This window comes from Miniopterus natalensis, chromosome 17, assembly GCF_054644295.1.
Source record: "Miniopterus natalensis isolate mMinNat1 chromosome 17, mMinNat1.hap1, whole genome shotgun sequence".
NCBI lineage: Eukaryota > Metazoa > Chordata > Mammalia > Chiroptera > Miniopteridae > Miniopterus > Miniopterus natalensis.
Window position 1 is genome coordinate 9,075,813 of NC_142097.1, and position 14,990 is coordinate 9,090,802.

Here is a 14,990-nt window from a genome sequence, read left to right on the forward strand (position 1 = left end):
AAGCGACAGTGCCCAGTATAGTACCTGACACAGAACAGCCCCTTCCTCCCCTCCTTCCTCCCTTCCTTCCTCCCTTCCTTCCTCCCTTCCTTCCTTCCTCCCTTCCTTCCTTCCTCCCTCCCTCCCTCCCTCCCTTCCTTCCTGTTTTCTAGACTGAAACTTAAAGACAATTGACATTCCTATATAATATCATAAAGACGTTAATTCTTTTTTAGCTCTTTTTAAACACTGTAGTAAAATGCGCTTGACCTAAAATGTATCGTCTTACCCATTTTTAAGTGTGGAGTTCAGCAGTGTTAAGTACTTTCACATCGTGCAGCTGATCTCCAGAACTCTTTTCATCTTGTAAAACTGAAACTCGGTGCCCATTAAACATGGCACCCCCTTCCCCGCCTCCCCCGGCCCCTGGCAACCACCGCTCTGTTTCCTGTCCCATTGAGCCCAGCCTAGAACTCTCTAGGACGCGAAGAGGCCCTATGTACCCCACGTAAGTGGAATCATAGTCATCTTCTTGTGACTGGCTTATTTCACTTAGCACCATGTCCTCGAAGTTCATCCATGTTGGAGCAGGTGTCAGGATTCCCTTCCCTTTCAAGGCCAGATGGCATTCCACTGTTTGTAGAAACCCCATTTGGCTTAGCCATTCACCTGTCCATGCCCCTTGGGTTGCTTCCTCCTTCTGGCTATTGTGGATGATACCACTGCGAACACGGGTGTGCAATGTCTGTTCAAGGACCTGCTTTCCGTTCTTTTGGATGTATACCCAGAACTGGCATTATTGGATTGTGGTCTAGTCATCCTATTTTTAATTTTTTGAGGAACCAGCAAACTGTTTTCCACGGTGGCCGCACCATTTCACATCCCCACCAGCAACACCTAAAGGTTGCAACTTCTTCACATCCTTGCTGACACTTATTTTTGTTTTGTTTTGTTTTTGATAATGGCCATCCTAATGGGTGTGAAGATGTATCTCATTGTGAGGTTTTTTTCCTCTCTCTCTCTCTCTCTTTTTCTTTCTCTTTCTTTCTTTCTTTCTTTCTTTCTTTCTTTCTTTCTTTCTTTCTTTCTTTCTTTCTTTCTTTCTTTCTTTCTTTCTTTCTCTTCTTCTTCTTCTTCTTCTTCTTCTTCTTCTTCTTCTTCTTCTTCTTCTTCTTCTTCTTCTTCTTCTTCTTCTTCTTCTTCTCCTCCTCCTCCTCCTCCTCCTCCTCCTCCTCCTCCTCCTCCTCCTCCTCCTTCTTCTCCTTCTTCTCCTTCTTCTCCTTCTTCTTCTTCTTCTATTTTTTTTACTGTTGACGCTATTACAAATATCCCCCATTCTCTCCCCCTTTGCCCACCTCCACCCAGCCCCCGCCACCCCTCCCTGGCCTTCGCCACTCTGTTGTCCGTATCCACGGGCTGTGTATATATGTTCTTTAGCTACTCCCCTCACCTCCTTCCCCTCTGACCTCTGTCACGCTGTTCCATGTATCCATGCCTCTGGTTCTCTTTTGTTGTCAGTTTATTTTGTTTATTAGATTCCACATATAAATGAGATTGTATGGTACGTGTCTTTCTCTGACGGGCTTATTTCACTTAGCATAATGCTCCCTAGGTCCATTCATGCTGTCGAAAAAGGTAAGATTTCCTTCTTTTTTACAGCCTGTAGTGTTCGATTGTGTAAATGTCCCACAGCTTTTTTATCCACTCATCTACTGATGGGCACTTGGGCTGTTTCCAGATCTTGGCTATTGTAAACAACCTGCTATGAACATAAGGGTGCATATGTTCTTTCTGATTGGTGTTTTGGGATTCTTAGGATATATTCCCAGGAGTGGGATCACTGGGTCAAAAGGCAGCTCCATTTTTAATTTTTTGAGGAAACTCCATCCTGTTTTCCACAGTGGCTGCCCCAGTCTGCATTCCCACCAGCTGTGTCCCAGGGCCCCCTTTCTCCACCCCCTCGCCAGCGCTTGTTTGTTGATTTGTTGATGGGGCCATTCTGGCAGGTGTGAGCGCGCTGTGGTTTTGATTTTCATTTCCCTAATGATTAGTGATGTTGAGCATATTTTCATGTGCTTATTGGTCATTTGTATGTCTTCTTTGCAGGGATGCTTAGTCAGGTCCTTTGTCCATTTTGAAATTGGGTTGTTTGTTTTGTTATTGTCGAGTTTATAGCAGATCTTTACATATTCTGGTATTAACTAACTTCTTATCAGATATATGATTTGCAAAATGTCCCCCTATGCGGTAGGGTTCCCTTTCACTCTGTTGTTTCTTTCGATGCACAGAGTTTCAAATTTTATCTATTTTTAATCTGTCATCCATTTTATCTATTTTTTCTCCTATTGCCTGTGCTTTTAGTGTCGTGTCCAGGAAACCATTGCCAAGTCTAATGTGATGAAGCTTTGCACCTAGATTTTTTTCTAAAAGTTTTATAGTTTAAGCTCTTTACATTTTGTCTCTGGCCCATTTTGAATTAATTCTATATGTCTAACAACAGGGTGTGCATTTCCAGTTATTTGCCTGCTTTTATGTCCATCAAAAGTTTTATTTCATTCAGATTTTGCACATTTGTAAAGTTTGTTTTTTCTTCTTTTGTTCTTTTTGTTGCTATTATATATGGGGTCTTCTTGTAACATAACTTCTGTCTTGTTATTTGTAAAGTTGAATAAACTAAATTTCTGTTTTAATTCATACCCAACCCCCTTACCTAATTCTATTTTTTTGTTATAGCCAGCTTTTCAGTTGATTATTTTGGGTTTCTATAAACATTTTGAGGGTGAACAAAATGAATTATGCCAATTTTATATTTAGCAAAGCCAAAATTTATAGTGAGCCTCAGCAATGACATATGACATATAGTCTTAGAAAGTACCTTGCCCACACACTCTTCCTGAACTTACTCGAAATACCCCAGCTGAGCAAGAAATGAATCACAATAAAGAACTCGTAAATAGGGATGGCGTGGCACTAAACAAACAAAACAACCAGCAATGAAACAAACAAACGTTGCTGTTTTCGTTATTACATTTACTATAAATGTCAAAAATAATTACTTAAAGAATGGTGATGTAGTGTAAAAATACTTACTACAAATCAGTCCTGAATTAAAAGAAGACATACTATTACAACATTAAGCCCTGGCTACGTGGCTCAGTCGGTTGGAGCACCATCCCCTACACCAAAAGGTTGAGGGTTCGATCTCAGGTCAGGGCTTAAATGGGAGGCAACTGATGTTTCCCTCTCTCCTCCTTCCTCTCTCTCTAAAATCAATAAAAACATATCCTTGGGTGAGAATATATATATATATATATATATATATATATATATATATACACACACATACATATATATATATACACACACACACGTATATATACATATATATATATATAAAATATTACAACATTAAGATTGAATGAGGGTCTAAAATCACTGATTCAGATATAATTTTAAATTTTATTTAGGAATTCTAGATTCAGATATTTGCTAATGAAATTTTAAATCTTGATTAAAGTGAATGATACTGTCAAAAACTTAAATTCACAGAATTGACATGTGAGAAATTTGCAAAAGGATTCCAAAAATAGCCTGGAGGAGAGGCGCTGAGGTCACTGGCTGAGGGGCAGCCGTGAGACTCCCACCTAAGCAGGAGGTGCCATGACTCTCCTGGGGTGGGTTCTAGGTTCCATTTCTAGTTATAGATTTGCCACTCTCTAATCTGAGGAAGTCCTTCAGAGTCTCCATTTTTCCTCTGTAGAATGGGAGAGTTGTACTCGAGTATCTTAAGGTGCCCTCCTGATCTCACAGTCTAGTGTATGTGTATGTGTAGTATTTGTAAAATAGAAAGCATTACCTTCAGAGCCTGACTATGCATAGAATCATCCAGGGAGTGTTTTAGTTCTTAGCCCAGTCTCAAAGGCATCTAGGGTTGGGCAGCAGAACTACATATGTTAGGAAAATACCCTGATAGTTAATAGGCAGCATTTATTGAATGGTTGTTTTGTGCCAGGCACTATTCCAAACATTTTCCATATATTAATTCATTCTGATCAACCTTGAGCTCTTGCAGACTCCAAGATCACACCTGGCATGTCCTGTCCTCTTAGGTGACACCAAATCAGTGATAGACACAAATGCAAACTGGGCATGAACACCTTATGGTGACATTGCATTTAGCTTTTTGTGTCTCCTTAGTTTCCTCTAATCGGTGACAGTTCCTCAGTCTTTCCTTATCTTTTATGACCTTGACACTTTGGTGAGTACTGGTCAGTCAAATAGCATTTCTTTCTATTGGGTTTTGAATGATCTTTTCTCATGATTAGATTGCAGTTATGTGTTTTTGGAAGCATCCGACAGACATGATGTCATGTCCCTTTCAGTGCATCATACATCATATCATGGGATATGTGTTGTTGATGTCTTCTTATTGGTGATACTAACTTTGATCTTAAGGTTTAGGTGGTGCTGAGTTTCTCCACTCTAAAATTATTATCTTCCCCTTTATAATTGATCAGTTTCTTGGGGGAAATACTCTGAGATTATGCAAATATTCTGTTTCCTCTCAGATTTTCACCCATAGATTTTAGCATCCATTAGTGGCTCTTGCCTGTAAAATTGCTACTGTGGTGTTTGCCTAATGATGATTTTGTATTTCTCTTATTCTTCACATGTGTTAATTGTAATTCTTTTGTCAAGGAAACCTGTTTCTTCTGCATTTGTTTTAAAATTTTTATTATTTATAACAATAGTGTAGACTCATGGGTGTTTACTTCAACCTATGAATTATAACCCAGCCCTTTCATTATATGTTTTGTGTTTTTCAAATTATTTTGGCTTTGGCCATTGAAAGCTCCTTCAAGCTAGCTCCCATGTCCATTTGACACTTGTTATCCTTCTGCAAGTATTAACTTGTTTCCTGGCACTCCAAGGTGCTCCAGGTTTATCTTGTATGTTTTCTGCCCCTGACCTAGAATCAGCCATTTCTCTAAGGAGCCCTAGTTCCTTTGATTAGAGAGAGGTATTTAGAAACCAAGGTCTGGGCATTAGGGGAGCTCACTGCTACTGGGACGTTGTCGCTTCTAGGCTCTCTCAGCAGACAGAGGTGGAAAATATATGTCTGCATATTAATCCAAGCATATACACATTTTCTTACTTCCATACGCATCTATCTGTATATACATTAAAAACCATGAGTTCATGCCGATCTCTCCAATTTCAGCCTAACACCATAAGGTTGGTTCATTCTAGACTTTCACACCCTTTTTTTTGGTAGCTTCTTTCTCCAACAGCGAGACACTGACTCTCAGGGTCTGTGATATATTTACTTCTTTGTTCAATCCTAGCACACACATAAAGAAGTGCCAGGATTTTTTGCCCACATCCCTATGAGAAACAGGTGTGGTGACTAGAAAACAGTGTTTATATGTAGTCCTTTCTGTCCGTAGCCTTATAGGATCCACTCAAGATGCTACTTTCAGGGGCTCCTCAGGTTAGTTGTTTCACGGTCCATCCCTTTCAATGTGTTTATGGTAATTGTTTATAACACAGTTAGGTTAATTTGTTATTGCTCGCATTTCATTTTTTACCCTTCCCCAGGATCCTGTTGCATTTGAGCTCTTTCTTTAATTTGGGGTGTGTAGAATATTGCTGTGGTCCTAAGAGTCAAAACCATACATAAAGCCATTCCCAGGAAAGTGAGCTTCTCATTCACTCCCACCCCCGTCTCACTACTCTTCTTTCCCCTTTGCATCCCGATCTCTTTAGTTTCTGCTATTTACCTCCTATTTTGGAAGTGTGAAGAATTTTTAAACTTAGGTCTCAGAAGAGATTATGCCTTAAAAAGTCATGAGGAGGAGAGTGGGGACCGGAAAGGAGGTCAAGCCACAGGGGAGTGACCCAGGACCAAAGCAGGTGGGGTCAGAGTCTTGGTGTCTCTCTTACTCTCCCTGTGGGACTAAGGCTTCCAAGCATGGGCCTGGAATATTCCAGAACACCAGAGAAGCAGTGTGGGGTGCCCGCCAGAGTCTGGAGGATCGTGTTTCCCTCCCTATGAGATGCGGGCCCTCCAACTCTGCCATTCCCCCCTGTTTGAGAAGTCCCCCAAGAAAAGATGCCCTTTTCCCTGCCCCATGTGGGGCTGCCCCAGGAAGCTGGGACCAGGCAGACCCTGCCCCTCTGACCAGTCCTGCACAGCAGGGAAGATGACCCCTGTTTTGCATCAATGGGTCATGTTAACACCACCTTGTCCTGTTCAGGGTCCCCAGTAAAGACTCATCCTTACTGGCTCAAAAGAGGAACTGGAGATGGGGGCAATCCCCGTTGTTGACTGTTTCAACACTCCCCACCGCGGATGTGGGGGCATTCCCATTCCCGGCAGCCACTGAATTTCACAATGGAGCTGCTGCAGCAGGGTGGAGAGGGGGGCTTGGCATGGGTGCCAGGGCATCATCACTGGAGAGAGTGAGGTGCCACTTTCTTCCCCCTTCATCTCCACCTCAAAGCCACTGAGTTCTGCTGACTCTGCTGACGAGAAACAGCTGCTGATTAAGTCATCAAACGGAAATGATGGTGCCCAAGGACCAGGCAGTGAGCTGGATTAACCCCCAGGGCAGCTCAACTGAGGATCCCTGCTGGGCCCCCATGGCCTTGGTCAAGTCCTGCCTCTAAGAGGAGCTTGGGGGCAAGCTCTAAATGGCCTCTAGTGCCAGGAAGGCTCGCATACTGGGAGCTCTGCCCAGTGCCCATCAGTGGAGGAGGCCGAGGCTGCCTCCAGTGAGCATCCAGGAACTCTGAGGCCAGGAGGTGGGAAAGTCCCAGGGGCCGGAGAAGGAAAGAGCAGGGGCCGGCAGGCACTGGAGGTGTGTGGGGAGCAGCCGTTAGCCTCTGTGAAGGACACTGCGTTCGGACCCCTAAGGATGGGGCTGAGGCAGAAAGGGCCTTGACAGAGACTGTTCATTTGCATCTTGTGTTTGCATCAGCTATAGTGGGGTGCAATAGAGCAGGGTGACTCATTCCTGCCTCGTGACACAACCAACCGACTTATCCATTGCAGCTTGGCTGGGCAGTGGGTGTCTTTACACCCAGTTCCCATGGTAAAGTGCTTGCTCCAGACTGGAGACACCTGGGCGCCGTGGGCCACAGTGCTCATCGCCCAGCTCAGCCAAGAATGCTGCTTCCATGAGCCCTGGTCCTGTCTTTGGAGGCAGCAGCTGTGTAGACAGACATATGGCCTCAAGATTCCCAGCAACCAGGAGTTGGGACCACTTAAAGCAAGATCATATTATAGTTCATTGTCTTCACTTGTGGGGTGGAAGCACAAATTGGTTTTATTTTTCTTCTAGTAACTGCGGTTGATGGTGCTGAGGGCCAATGTGTGGTAGTGGTCAGAGCCAGACTCCCTGGATTCATACCCCGGCTTTGCAGCCTCCTAGCTGCATGACCTTAGGCCAGTTGTTTAACTTCTCTGTGCCACAGATTTTCCAGCTCTTCATCCTGCTGCTCCCCCCCCCCCCCCCCAGCTGCCCCCAAAGGTGATCCAACCTTCAGGCCTCCACTGCTAAGCTTCCCTCATGCTGGGGGCCCTCCAGGGTGAAGTATCAGCAGAACTGCTCAAGTCCCGCTTTTGTTTCTAGAGTCCCCCTCTGCCCTTCCCCACAGGGAGCTCAGGTCTTTGCCTTACCAGCAGTGGCCCTGCCAGCTGCCCCTCTGCTCCTCCGCTCAGCCCTGCGTGGCCGGCGGGGAGCACAGAAGGAAACGCGCTGGCTGCGTGGAGAGTGAACTGAGAACCGAAGGGCGGCGTCCCCACCCGGCAGCCTGGATACTGGCTTCTCTTAAAGGCCCTCTGTCCTTGGCTGGCAACCGGCCTCTCCCCAGTGTCAGTGTCCTTGTGCCCACAGAGCAGGGCAGTGGCCGCTGCTCCACTTCTGCACTAACGCCTCCCAGTCAGCCACCACCACTCCCCCGGTGCGGTGGCTGGTCCCCATCCCTGACAGCTCACTGGGACTCCCAGGACTTCAGCTGATAGGTCATCAGGCACCTTTTGTCCTCGGGGCTGGGCCTGGGCACCGTTTGGGAACACGGCGGTCCTAATTGACACCCTTGTCTGCAGACACCCGTGCTGATCATCCCAGCCTGCCCCCCCCCCCCCCCGGCAGCCCCTCCTCCCCTCTGGGTCTCTGCTTCCCCTTTGGTGAAATGAAGGACTTGTAGGGGGCTGACCCCTGAGCTCCCTCCAAAAACCTTCCCTGGGCCCGCCAGTGTGGCTCAGCATTTGAGCATCGACCTGTGATCCAGGAGATCTTGGTTCAGTTCCCAGTCAGGGCACACGCCAGGGGCTCAATCCCCAGTAGGGGGCATGCAGGAGGCAGCCATTCGGTGACTCTCCCATCATTGATGTTTCTCTTTCTCTCTTCCTCTCCCTTCCTCTCTCTGAAATCAATAATAATAATAATAACCTGCCCTGGGGCTCAAGGGAAGACATCAGCCAGGGGAGACAAAGACCTGCTGATGACATTCCGGCCAGCTAGCCGTTTATGTCCCAAGCTCATCCCTTGAAGGTGCCTGGTGTCCCAGCTCCTCCAGCAGGTACCGTTAGTCCCCAGCCTGAGCAGGATCAGGCTTGAACGCGTCTTGGTTTGGCTGCCACTGACGGCAGAAGGGTGAGGCCTTATCACAAGTGTCTCTTCCCAGGCACCTGCATCCAGGCCAGGTAACAGCACAGCCCAGGTGAGGGAGGGGCCTAGAAACCTGAACTCTGCTGGCCTGGCTCAGGGTCACGGACTCACTGCCTGGACTACAATGGGGAATCAGCCGACAAAGGCCCAAAGGAGACTGTGAAAGTTGCCCTGGAAGGCATCTTCAGGCTTTGAGGTGCCACAAATGGAAATGCCCAAGGTCCATGACCTGAAGAACTAGTGAGAGGTTTTTGAACTCAGTCAGCCAGCTCAGCAGCTGGAAGGTGTGGGACCTGGAAAGCTGGCCTGTGCTCCAGGCTCTCAGTCCCTGGCAGGCTCGTTCCTGTGCCCAGACCTTTGCACATGCTGTCTCCTCTTTCTGGGCCATTTCCCCCTAACTTTTCTCCTGACTGCCTCATCTCAAACATCCCTTCTGAGAGGTTTCACTGACCTCCGACAACCTAGAGTGGGCTCCCCATCCAGCCCCCTCCCAGTACCACCACTTTCTTTATAGCCACCTTCTGCGATGAACTCTTTCTTTGTCTGATAAATTGTTTTTTAATGTTTGTCGCCTACCAAGGAGCTACCCTGCTTCATTCTATGCTGTGTCCCTACTGCCTGACACATAGTAGGTGGTCATTAACGACATGAAAGAATAAATGCATGCAGACCGCTGCATCCCAAGGACATCACTGAAGTGATGTGATACTGGACAACTCACAAGGGCTACGTTTCCATGGATGGTGGTTCCTCCCTGGCTGGGGGAGCAGGGGATGTGCCTTCTGGGGCCCCTGTGAGCTGACTGCCCATCACGTGTCTGAGTCCAGCTTGAGATCACATAACTCTTTGCATGTTGTTTGCATGGCTCAGCTAAGCTTTGTGCTTCTGCTTGTGGTTTCCTGGTCTGTCCCCAGTTCCACAGAGCTGGACCGCTGCTTCTTCAGCTTCCCTCCCTCACCTGGCCTGCTTGGCCAGCAGTGGAGGCTGCCTGGCCAGTAAATGCAGTGAATTCCCTAGGGAAATAGTTGTGGCAAAGACTGGGGCATGATAGCTTCCATGTCCTGAAAGCTTACCTAGCACATCCACCATTAGGATATCAGGGGACCCTGAGGACCCTTCCACATAACTGAGAAGCAGGGCTGGACCTTCTGGAGGCTCTTAGAATTTGGCACTTCCCACAGTTCCCCATCTGGTGCTAAAACCCCCTCTTAAGTCCCCTCCTCAGTGGCCCTCCAGCCTGAGCTAAGCACCCTGGGTCTCTCCTCACTAGGACAAGGGCGGGGCGCCTATCAGGGTCTTTGGATAACTGGTACACTGCCAAGCCTCAGAGAAAGGAAAGAAAAATGGCAAAAGTGGAGGTGAAGGCAGAAAAGGAAGAGGTGCCCGCAGCTCTGGCACCCAAGCAGAGGTTGTGGCAGGCTGGGGGGGCGTTAGAGTGCCCAGTGCACTGAGGGGGATCTCTGTGCTCTGCCCATCCCTGGGGTTGGGAGATGCAGGCCTGGAAATGCAAAAAAATCCCCAAGTGGTTCTGATGGTTCCCTTGAGGTCTTCCTGCCCAGCCTACTTGGGTCTGGCTACTCCCTGGGTTCTCCCCAGGCTCTTGGAGACACTCATCACTGCTCATGGGGCAGGCACCTCTCACTCCTGTCCCTTACTTCCTGTAGCATTGTGCCATTGGGCTGCAGGAGCACCCCTTCCTGCCACTCAGAGCAGCACCCCCCAGGGGCCATTCCAGCCCTGGAGGCAGCTGTAAGCCCCCCATGCTGTGCCCACAGCACCCAAGCAATAGCAAGGCTGGTGGCACTGGGCTGTGAGTGCCGTGTCCTTCTCACACCTGGGGGTCTCCGGGCTGACCGAGTCTGTCTCCATGCAGGCAATGACTCAGGATGCAGCCAGGGGCCACAACGTGCACAGAGGACCGCATCCTGCACGCCCTGGAGCGCTGCTTGCACGGACTCAGCTTCAACCGCCGCCGCTCCACCTCCTGGTCAGGTAGGTCTGCGGGAACTAGGGAGGTGCTCTTAAGGCCCAAGGAAGCCTCAGAGGCTGCAGTGAGCACTGGCCCGGGCATGGAAGCTGGCAGATTCTGGTTCCATCTTTGCAAACCCCTGGACCTCACTTGGGCAGGTGCTTGGCACAGCACCTGATGGAGAGTGGGCCCTCAGTATGCAGCAGTTTCTCCTCCATGCTCTCTCCCTCCCCCTTCTCAGGGCTGGATCCTGCTTCCCTAGCATATGCTAGGAGCACGGCAGCTATTGAACCTGCTGAGAAATGCCGCACCAGCTGATTCCGAAAGAACAGCTGGGAATTCATAGACAGCTCTCCCCAGAATTCTGTTTACAGGGAGCTGGGGGCCTTCATGTTCCATGTTCCCCAGGACTGAGAAATGGCGGTTTCTGCAGGCTGGGGCAGTTCTGTCTCTGAAAGTCCGGTGGCTAATTGTAATAATTCCTTATGCTTGTAAAGATTTTTCCTATCCCCTATTTCCCTAATTACCCCTTGAGAGAGATACCCACTGCTCTTTGAACATACCTGGCTCCTTCCTACCCCAGGACCTTTGTACTTGCTGCCTGGAATTCTTCCCTCAGAACTGTGTGCAGCTGGGCCTTTCTCATCCAGGTCTCAGCTCACACATCACCTTCTCTGAGAGGCTTTTCTTGGCCTTTGGAATTAAACCAATCTGGATTAAATTCACTCTCACTGGCTATAAAAACTTGTGCGAGTCACTTAACCTTTCAGGACATCACTTGTCTTCTCTGTAAAGTGAAAATATTAACAATAGGAACCACCTTCCTCCCACCTTCCAAGGGAGGATGGCAGGTTCAATGGGTATAGTGTATGCAGAGGCCTGGCACATAGTAGGCGGTCAATAAGTGGCAGTATTTTTCTTCTTGCCTCCTACCCAGGTTTTAAGCTTATAGAGTTGGCAGGGCCATCATTAAGTAAAATACAAAAATATCTGACTTTTACAAATTTTACAAAAACCTACGACCACACGAAGCACACTGTTAGGGGCCTCCAGGACTTTGGGAGGAGCCCGTGCACATGAGGGGGCCTGGAGCTCCATGAAACTCACAGTCTAACCACTTGTGCCCCCAGTGCTCTCACTCCCCACTGTGCACACGCACACACACACACACACACACACACACACACGCACGTGTGTGCCTCCGGAACTACCCTTTTCATTTTTAGGGGTTTACCCTTGCTGACTGTAGAGAAACAGAAATTGAGAAAATAAGGAAAGTCTGGGGAAGTTAGAATGATAAAGTGTTCATTGTAGCTTTCAAAATATAAATGAATGCAGCTTCCCCTTCCTGGGCTCCATTCCAGGCAGTCCTGGGAAGTCCCGTGGCTGTCAGAGACTCAGCCTTGTGTTGGGGCGAGGGTGGGGGTCACCGTGGCTCTTCTTCTTATCTTCAGCCAGCTCTGCCTCTACCCTCCTTCCTGCCTCTCGGAGGTTCCAGCACCTACTGTGGGAAACAGGCAGGCAGTGGGAGCACTGGTGCTCTCCAGATGCACAGGGACCAGAGTCGGGGCCAGCGCATCGGCCCTGCCCCTCTGTGTTTCTTGAGCTTCTAGGAATAAGAAACTTGTCATTATGTCTTAATGGGGCATGATAGGGTTGAGTGTTGATCCAGAATTTTCTAAGACTCTTACTTTATAAAGGAATGCTCCAGTGAGAGCCCAGGGATCCCCACTTCTCTCCAACCCCAGACTGACCTCTGGCCTTCCCTTTGCAGCCGGGCTGTGTCTGAACTGCTGGAGCCTGCAGGAGCTGGTCAGCAGGGACCCAGGTCACTTCCTCATCCTCCTGGAGCAGATACTGCAGAAAACACGAGAGGTGAGGGCCGCCCGGGGGCTGAAGCGCAGAGCTGGGATCTGCCTCGTGGAGTCAAGAAAGAGGCCCCCACAGAATGTCAGTTCTAGGGCGCCTGGGCCACCAAGGGGCTTGGCAAAGGCACTGGGAACCTGCAGGCTCTCTGTGTCAGCTGTGGATTGAAGCTTTGTGGAAAGGGATGTCACCCTCTCAGTGAGAACATATGATACGTGAACCAGGGTCTTGTAAGCTGCTTAGGACAGACATTGCTTGTTGGTCAAGGTATTGCCTAGAAAGAAGGGAGGAAGCCAACTGAATTCCTTTCCTCAAGAAGATCCATAAAAACAAAGACACACAAGAGAAAACTGATTGGAGAGGTAAACTGAGACCTCCTCTAACAGGTGAATAGTAGACTTTTATGTCTAAGAGGAAGGGTTCACTTAATGTTGAGTTGGGCTGGGGCTCCAGGACAGCTGTGAGTCCCCAAGGAAGATCCTGGCTCTTTTCTAAAGAATTCTCCTTAAAGTTTTGTTTTTGTTTAAATACATGACTGAGTTGGAAACATTTGACTTTCTCATTTAGCTGACCGTTTACCTATACGAAGAAAGACTTGGTTTATCAAGACACCCAAGATCCCAGTTCTAGCACCACTGTTTACCTGGTGCACTTACAAGCAAACCACCTTAGGAGAGCTAACCCTCCCCTGGGGTGCTTAACTTACAAACCCAAATATAAAGATCAACTGCTGTGCAGTGATAGGGGAGCAGATGCACGGTCTCTTCAGGATAAAGAAAAGGAGAATTTTACATTTGAGCCTGCTGAGGTCACCAGGCACAGCAGAAACAGGTACATATGTGCTGTGGTGGGTGAGCACTATCAAAAAGACAATGCACAAAAGAATAACTAGAACTTGTAAATGTATACGGGAAAAATGTTGCCCCAGTGATAAAAAAAAAAAAAAAATGCAAATTAAAACCATGATGAGATGGCCTTTGCCTAGCAAATTAACAAAAAATTATGATCAGCAATGCAGAGAAGGGTGTAGTGAAGCTGGTACTTTCCCACATATAAGATACTACAAATGGCAAAATCCTTTTGGAAAGCAATTGGCAATATGTTTCCAAGGTCATAAATATGTGTATAATCTTGATCAGTTGAGTCATTTCTTGAACTCTATCCTAGATAAATCAGACAAATTACAGAAAAAGAAGTTTGCTCAAAGGTTTTCATTGCCAAAGTAATTAAATAGCAAGGAATAATCTCAAATGTCTAAAATGAAACTAATAAATTATAGATATCTACCAGAAAGAATATTATGCAGCTAAAAAAATAATGGACATTATCAAAGGATATTAACACAGCTTAATATGTAATAAAATTACATCAATAATATTTATTAAATGGCTTTGAGGAAATTGATTAAACATTTGGAAAAATACAGAGTGAGAATCCTAATTCATACCATACAGCACATGGAATTGTAGGTGTATTAAAGACTTAAATTTAAGAAAGTAAAGCTTCAAAAGAAAAGAAGAAAATCTATAAGAGTATTCACATGATCCTTGCATGACAAATCAAAAATCCAAAAAGGAAAAAATTAACACATAATTCACACACATAAAATAAGTCCATAAACTTCAACAAGACAAGCAAGAAACTGGAAAAAAACATTTACAATACAAATAACAGATAAATGTATAACCAGGAGGGGAACAAAAGGTGGTCTTAGAGGTCATGTAACAAAACAAATTCATTTATAATATTATATGTAAAAGACATTAAGAGTAAAAATATACAGACTAGGATTACAACTTTGCAGAGGAAAATACACAGAAAAAAACCGGTGTAAGGAGAGGTATCTTGAGACGTTAGCTGCGGTTGAGTTTGGAAGGGGGCATTATGAGTGGGGTGTTTTTTTTTTCCAGCTTCTATTTTCCAAATTTTTGTCTTGTGGTTGCATTGATTTTCCACTTGAGAAAGAACAAGAAAGCGCTGCTGTGTTCCGCACCCGTGAATGGGCCTCACCCTCCGCCCCTGTCCCCTCCACAGGTCCAGAAGGAGGGCACCTATGACCTCCTCACCCCCCTGGCCCTGCTCTTCTACTCCACTGTCCTCTGCGTAAGTTCCAGGGTGGGCTGGGCTGGGGGCCCGGGAGGGGACAGAGCCACCCACAGCTCCGAGGGTAAGCACCGGAGAGAACACTGTCCAGCAGGGCCACTCGAGGTGCTTGTCAGCCTCCCGGTGGCCGCAGCTTAGCCACCGTGAGAGGCCTCCGGCAGCTCCGTGCGGATGCTGTGCCCGGGTGTCCGGGTGCCAGGGGGCACGGCTGTCGCAGCCTGCTCACGGGCCGCGGGAAGACCCTGTTAAAGAGATATTATGTCCACCGCACTTTGTACCGCAGCGGGCAGTTTACCCAGTGTAATCACCCCCTGTTCGCCAGAGCAGGGGCATCAAATGATTCCATGTACATTGAGACCGTTCACGCCGAAGAACAAACGCTTCCCTGTAGGAAAGAT

General features: G+C 47.3%; 1 protein-coding gene across 1 annotated transcript in view; it reads left to right on the top strand.

Annotated features, from left to right (window-relative positions):
- Window positions 1-14,990, top strand: part of PIK3R5 (phosphoinositide-3-kinase regulatory subunit 5) — a 66,012-nt gene that overhangs the window by 31,936 nt on the left and 19,086 nt on the right. Inside the window, exons 2-4 of the mRNA XM_087826515.1 lie at window positions 10,528-10,646; window positions 12,398-12,498; window positions 14,524-14,592. Coding sequence (XP_087682641.1) covers window positions 10,541-10,646; window positions 12,398-12,498; window positions 14,524-14,592 — 276 coding nt within the window. The 5' untranslated portion in view covers window positions 10,528-10,540. The remainder of the gene's footprint in view (window positions 1-10,527; window positions 10,647-12,397; window positions 12,499-14,523; window positions 14,593-14,990) is intronic.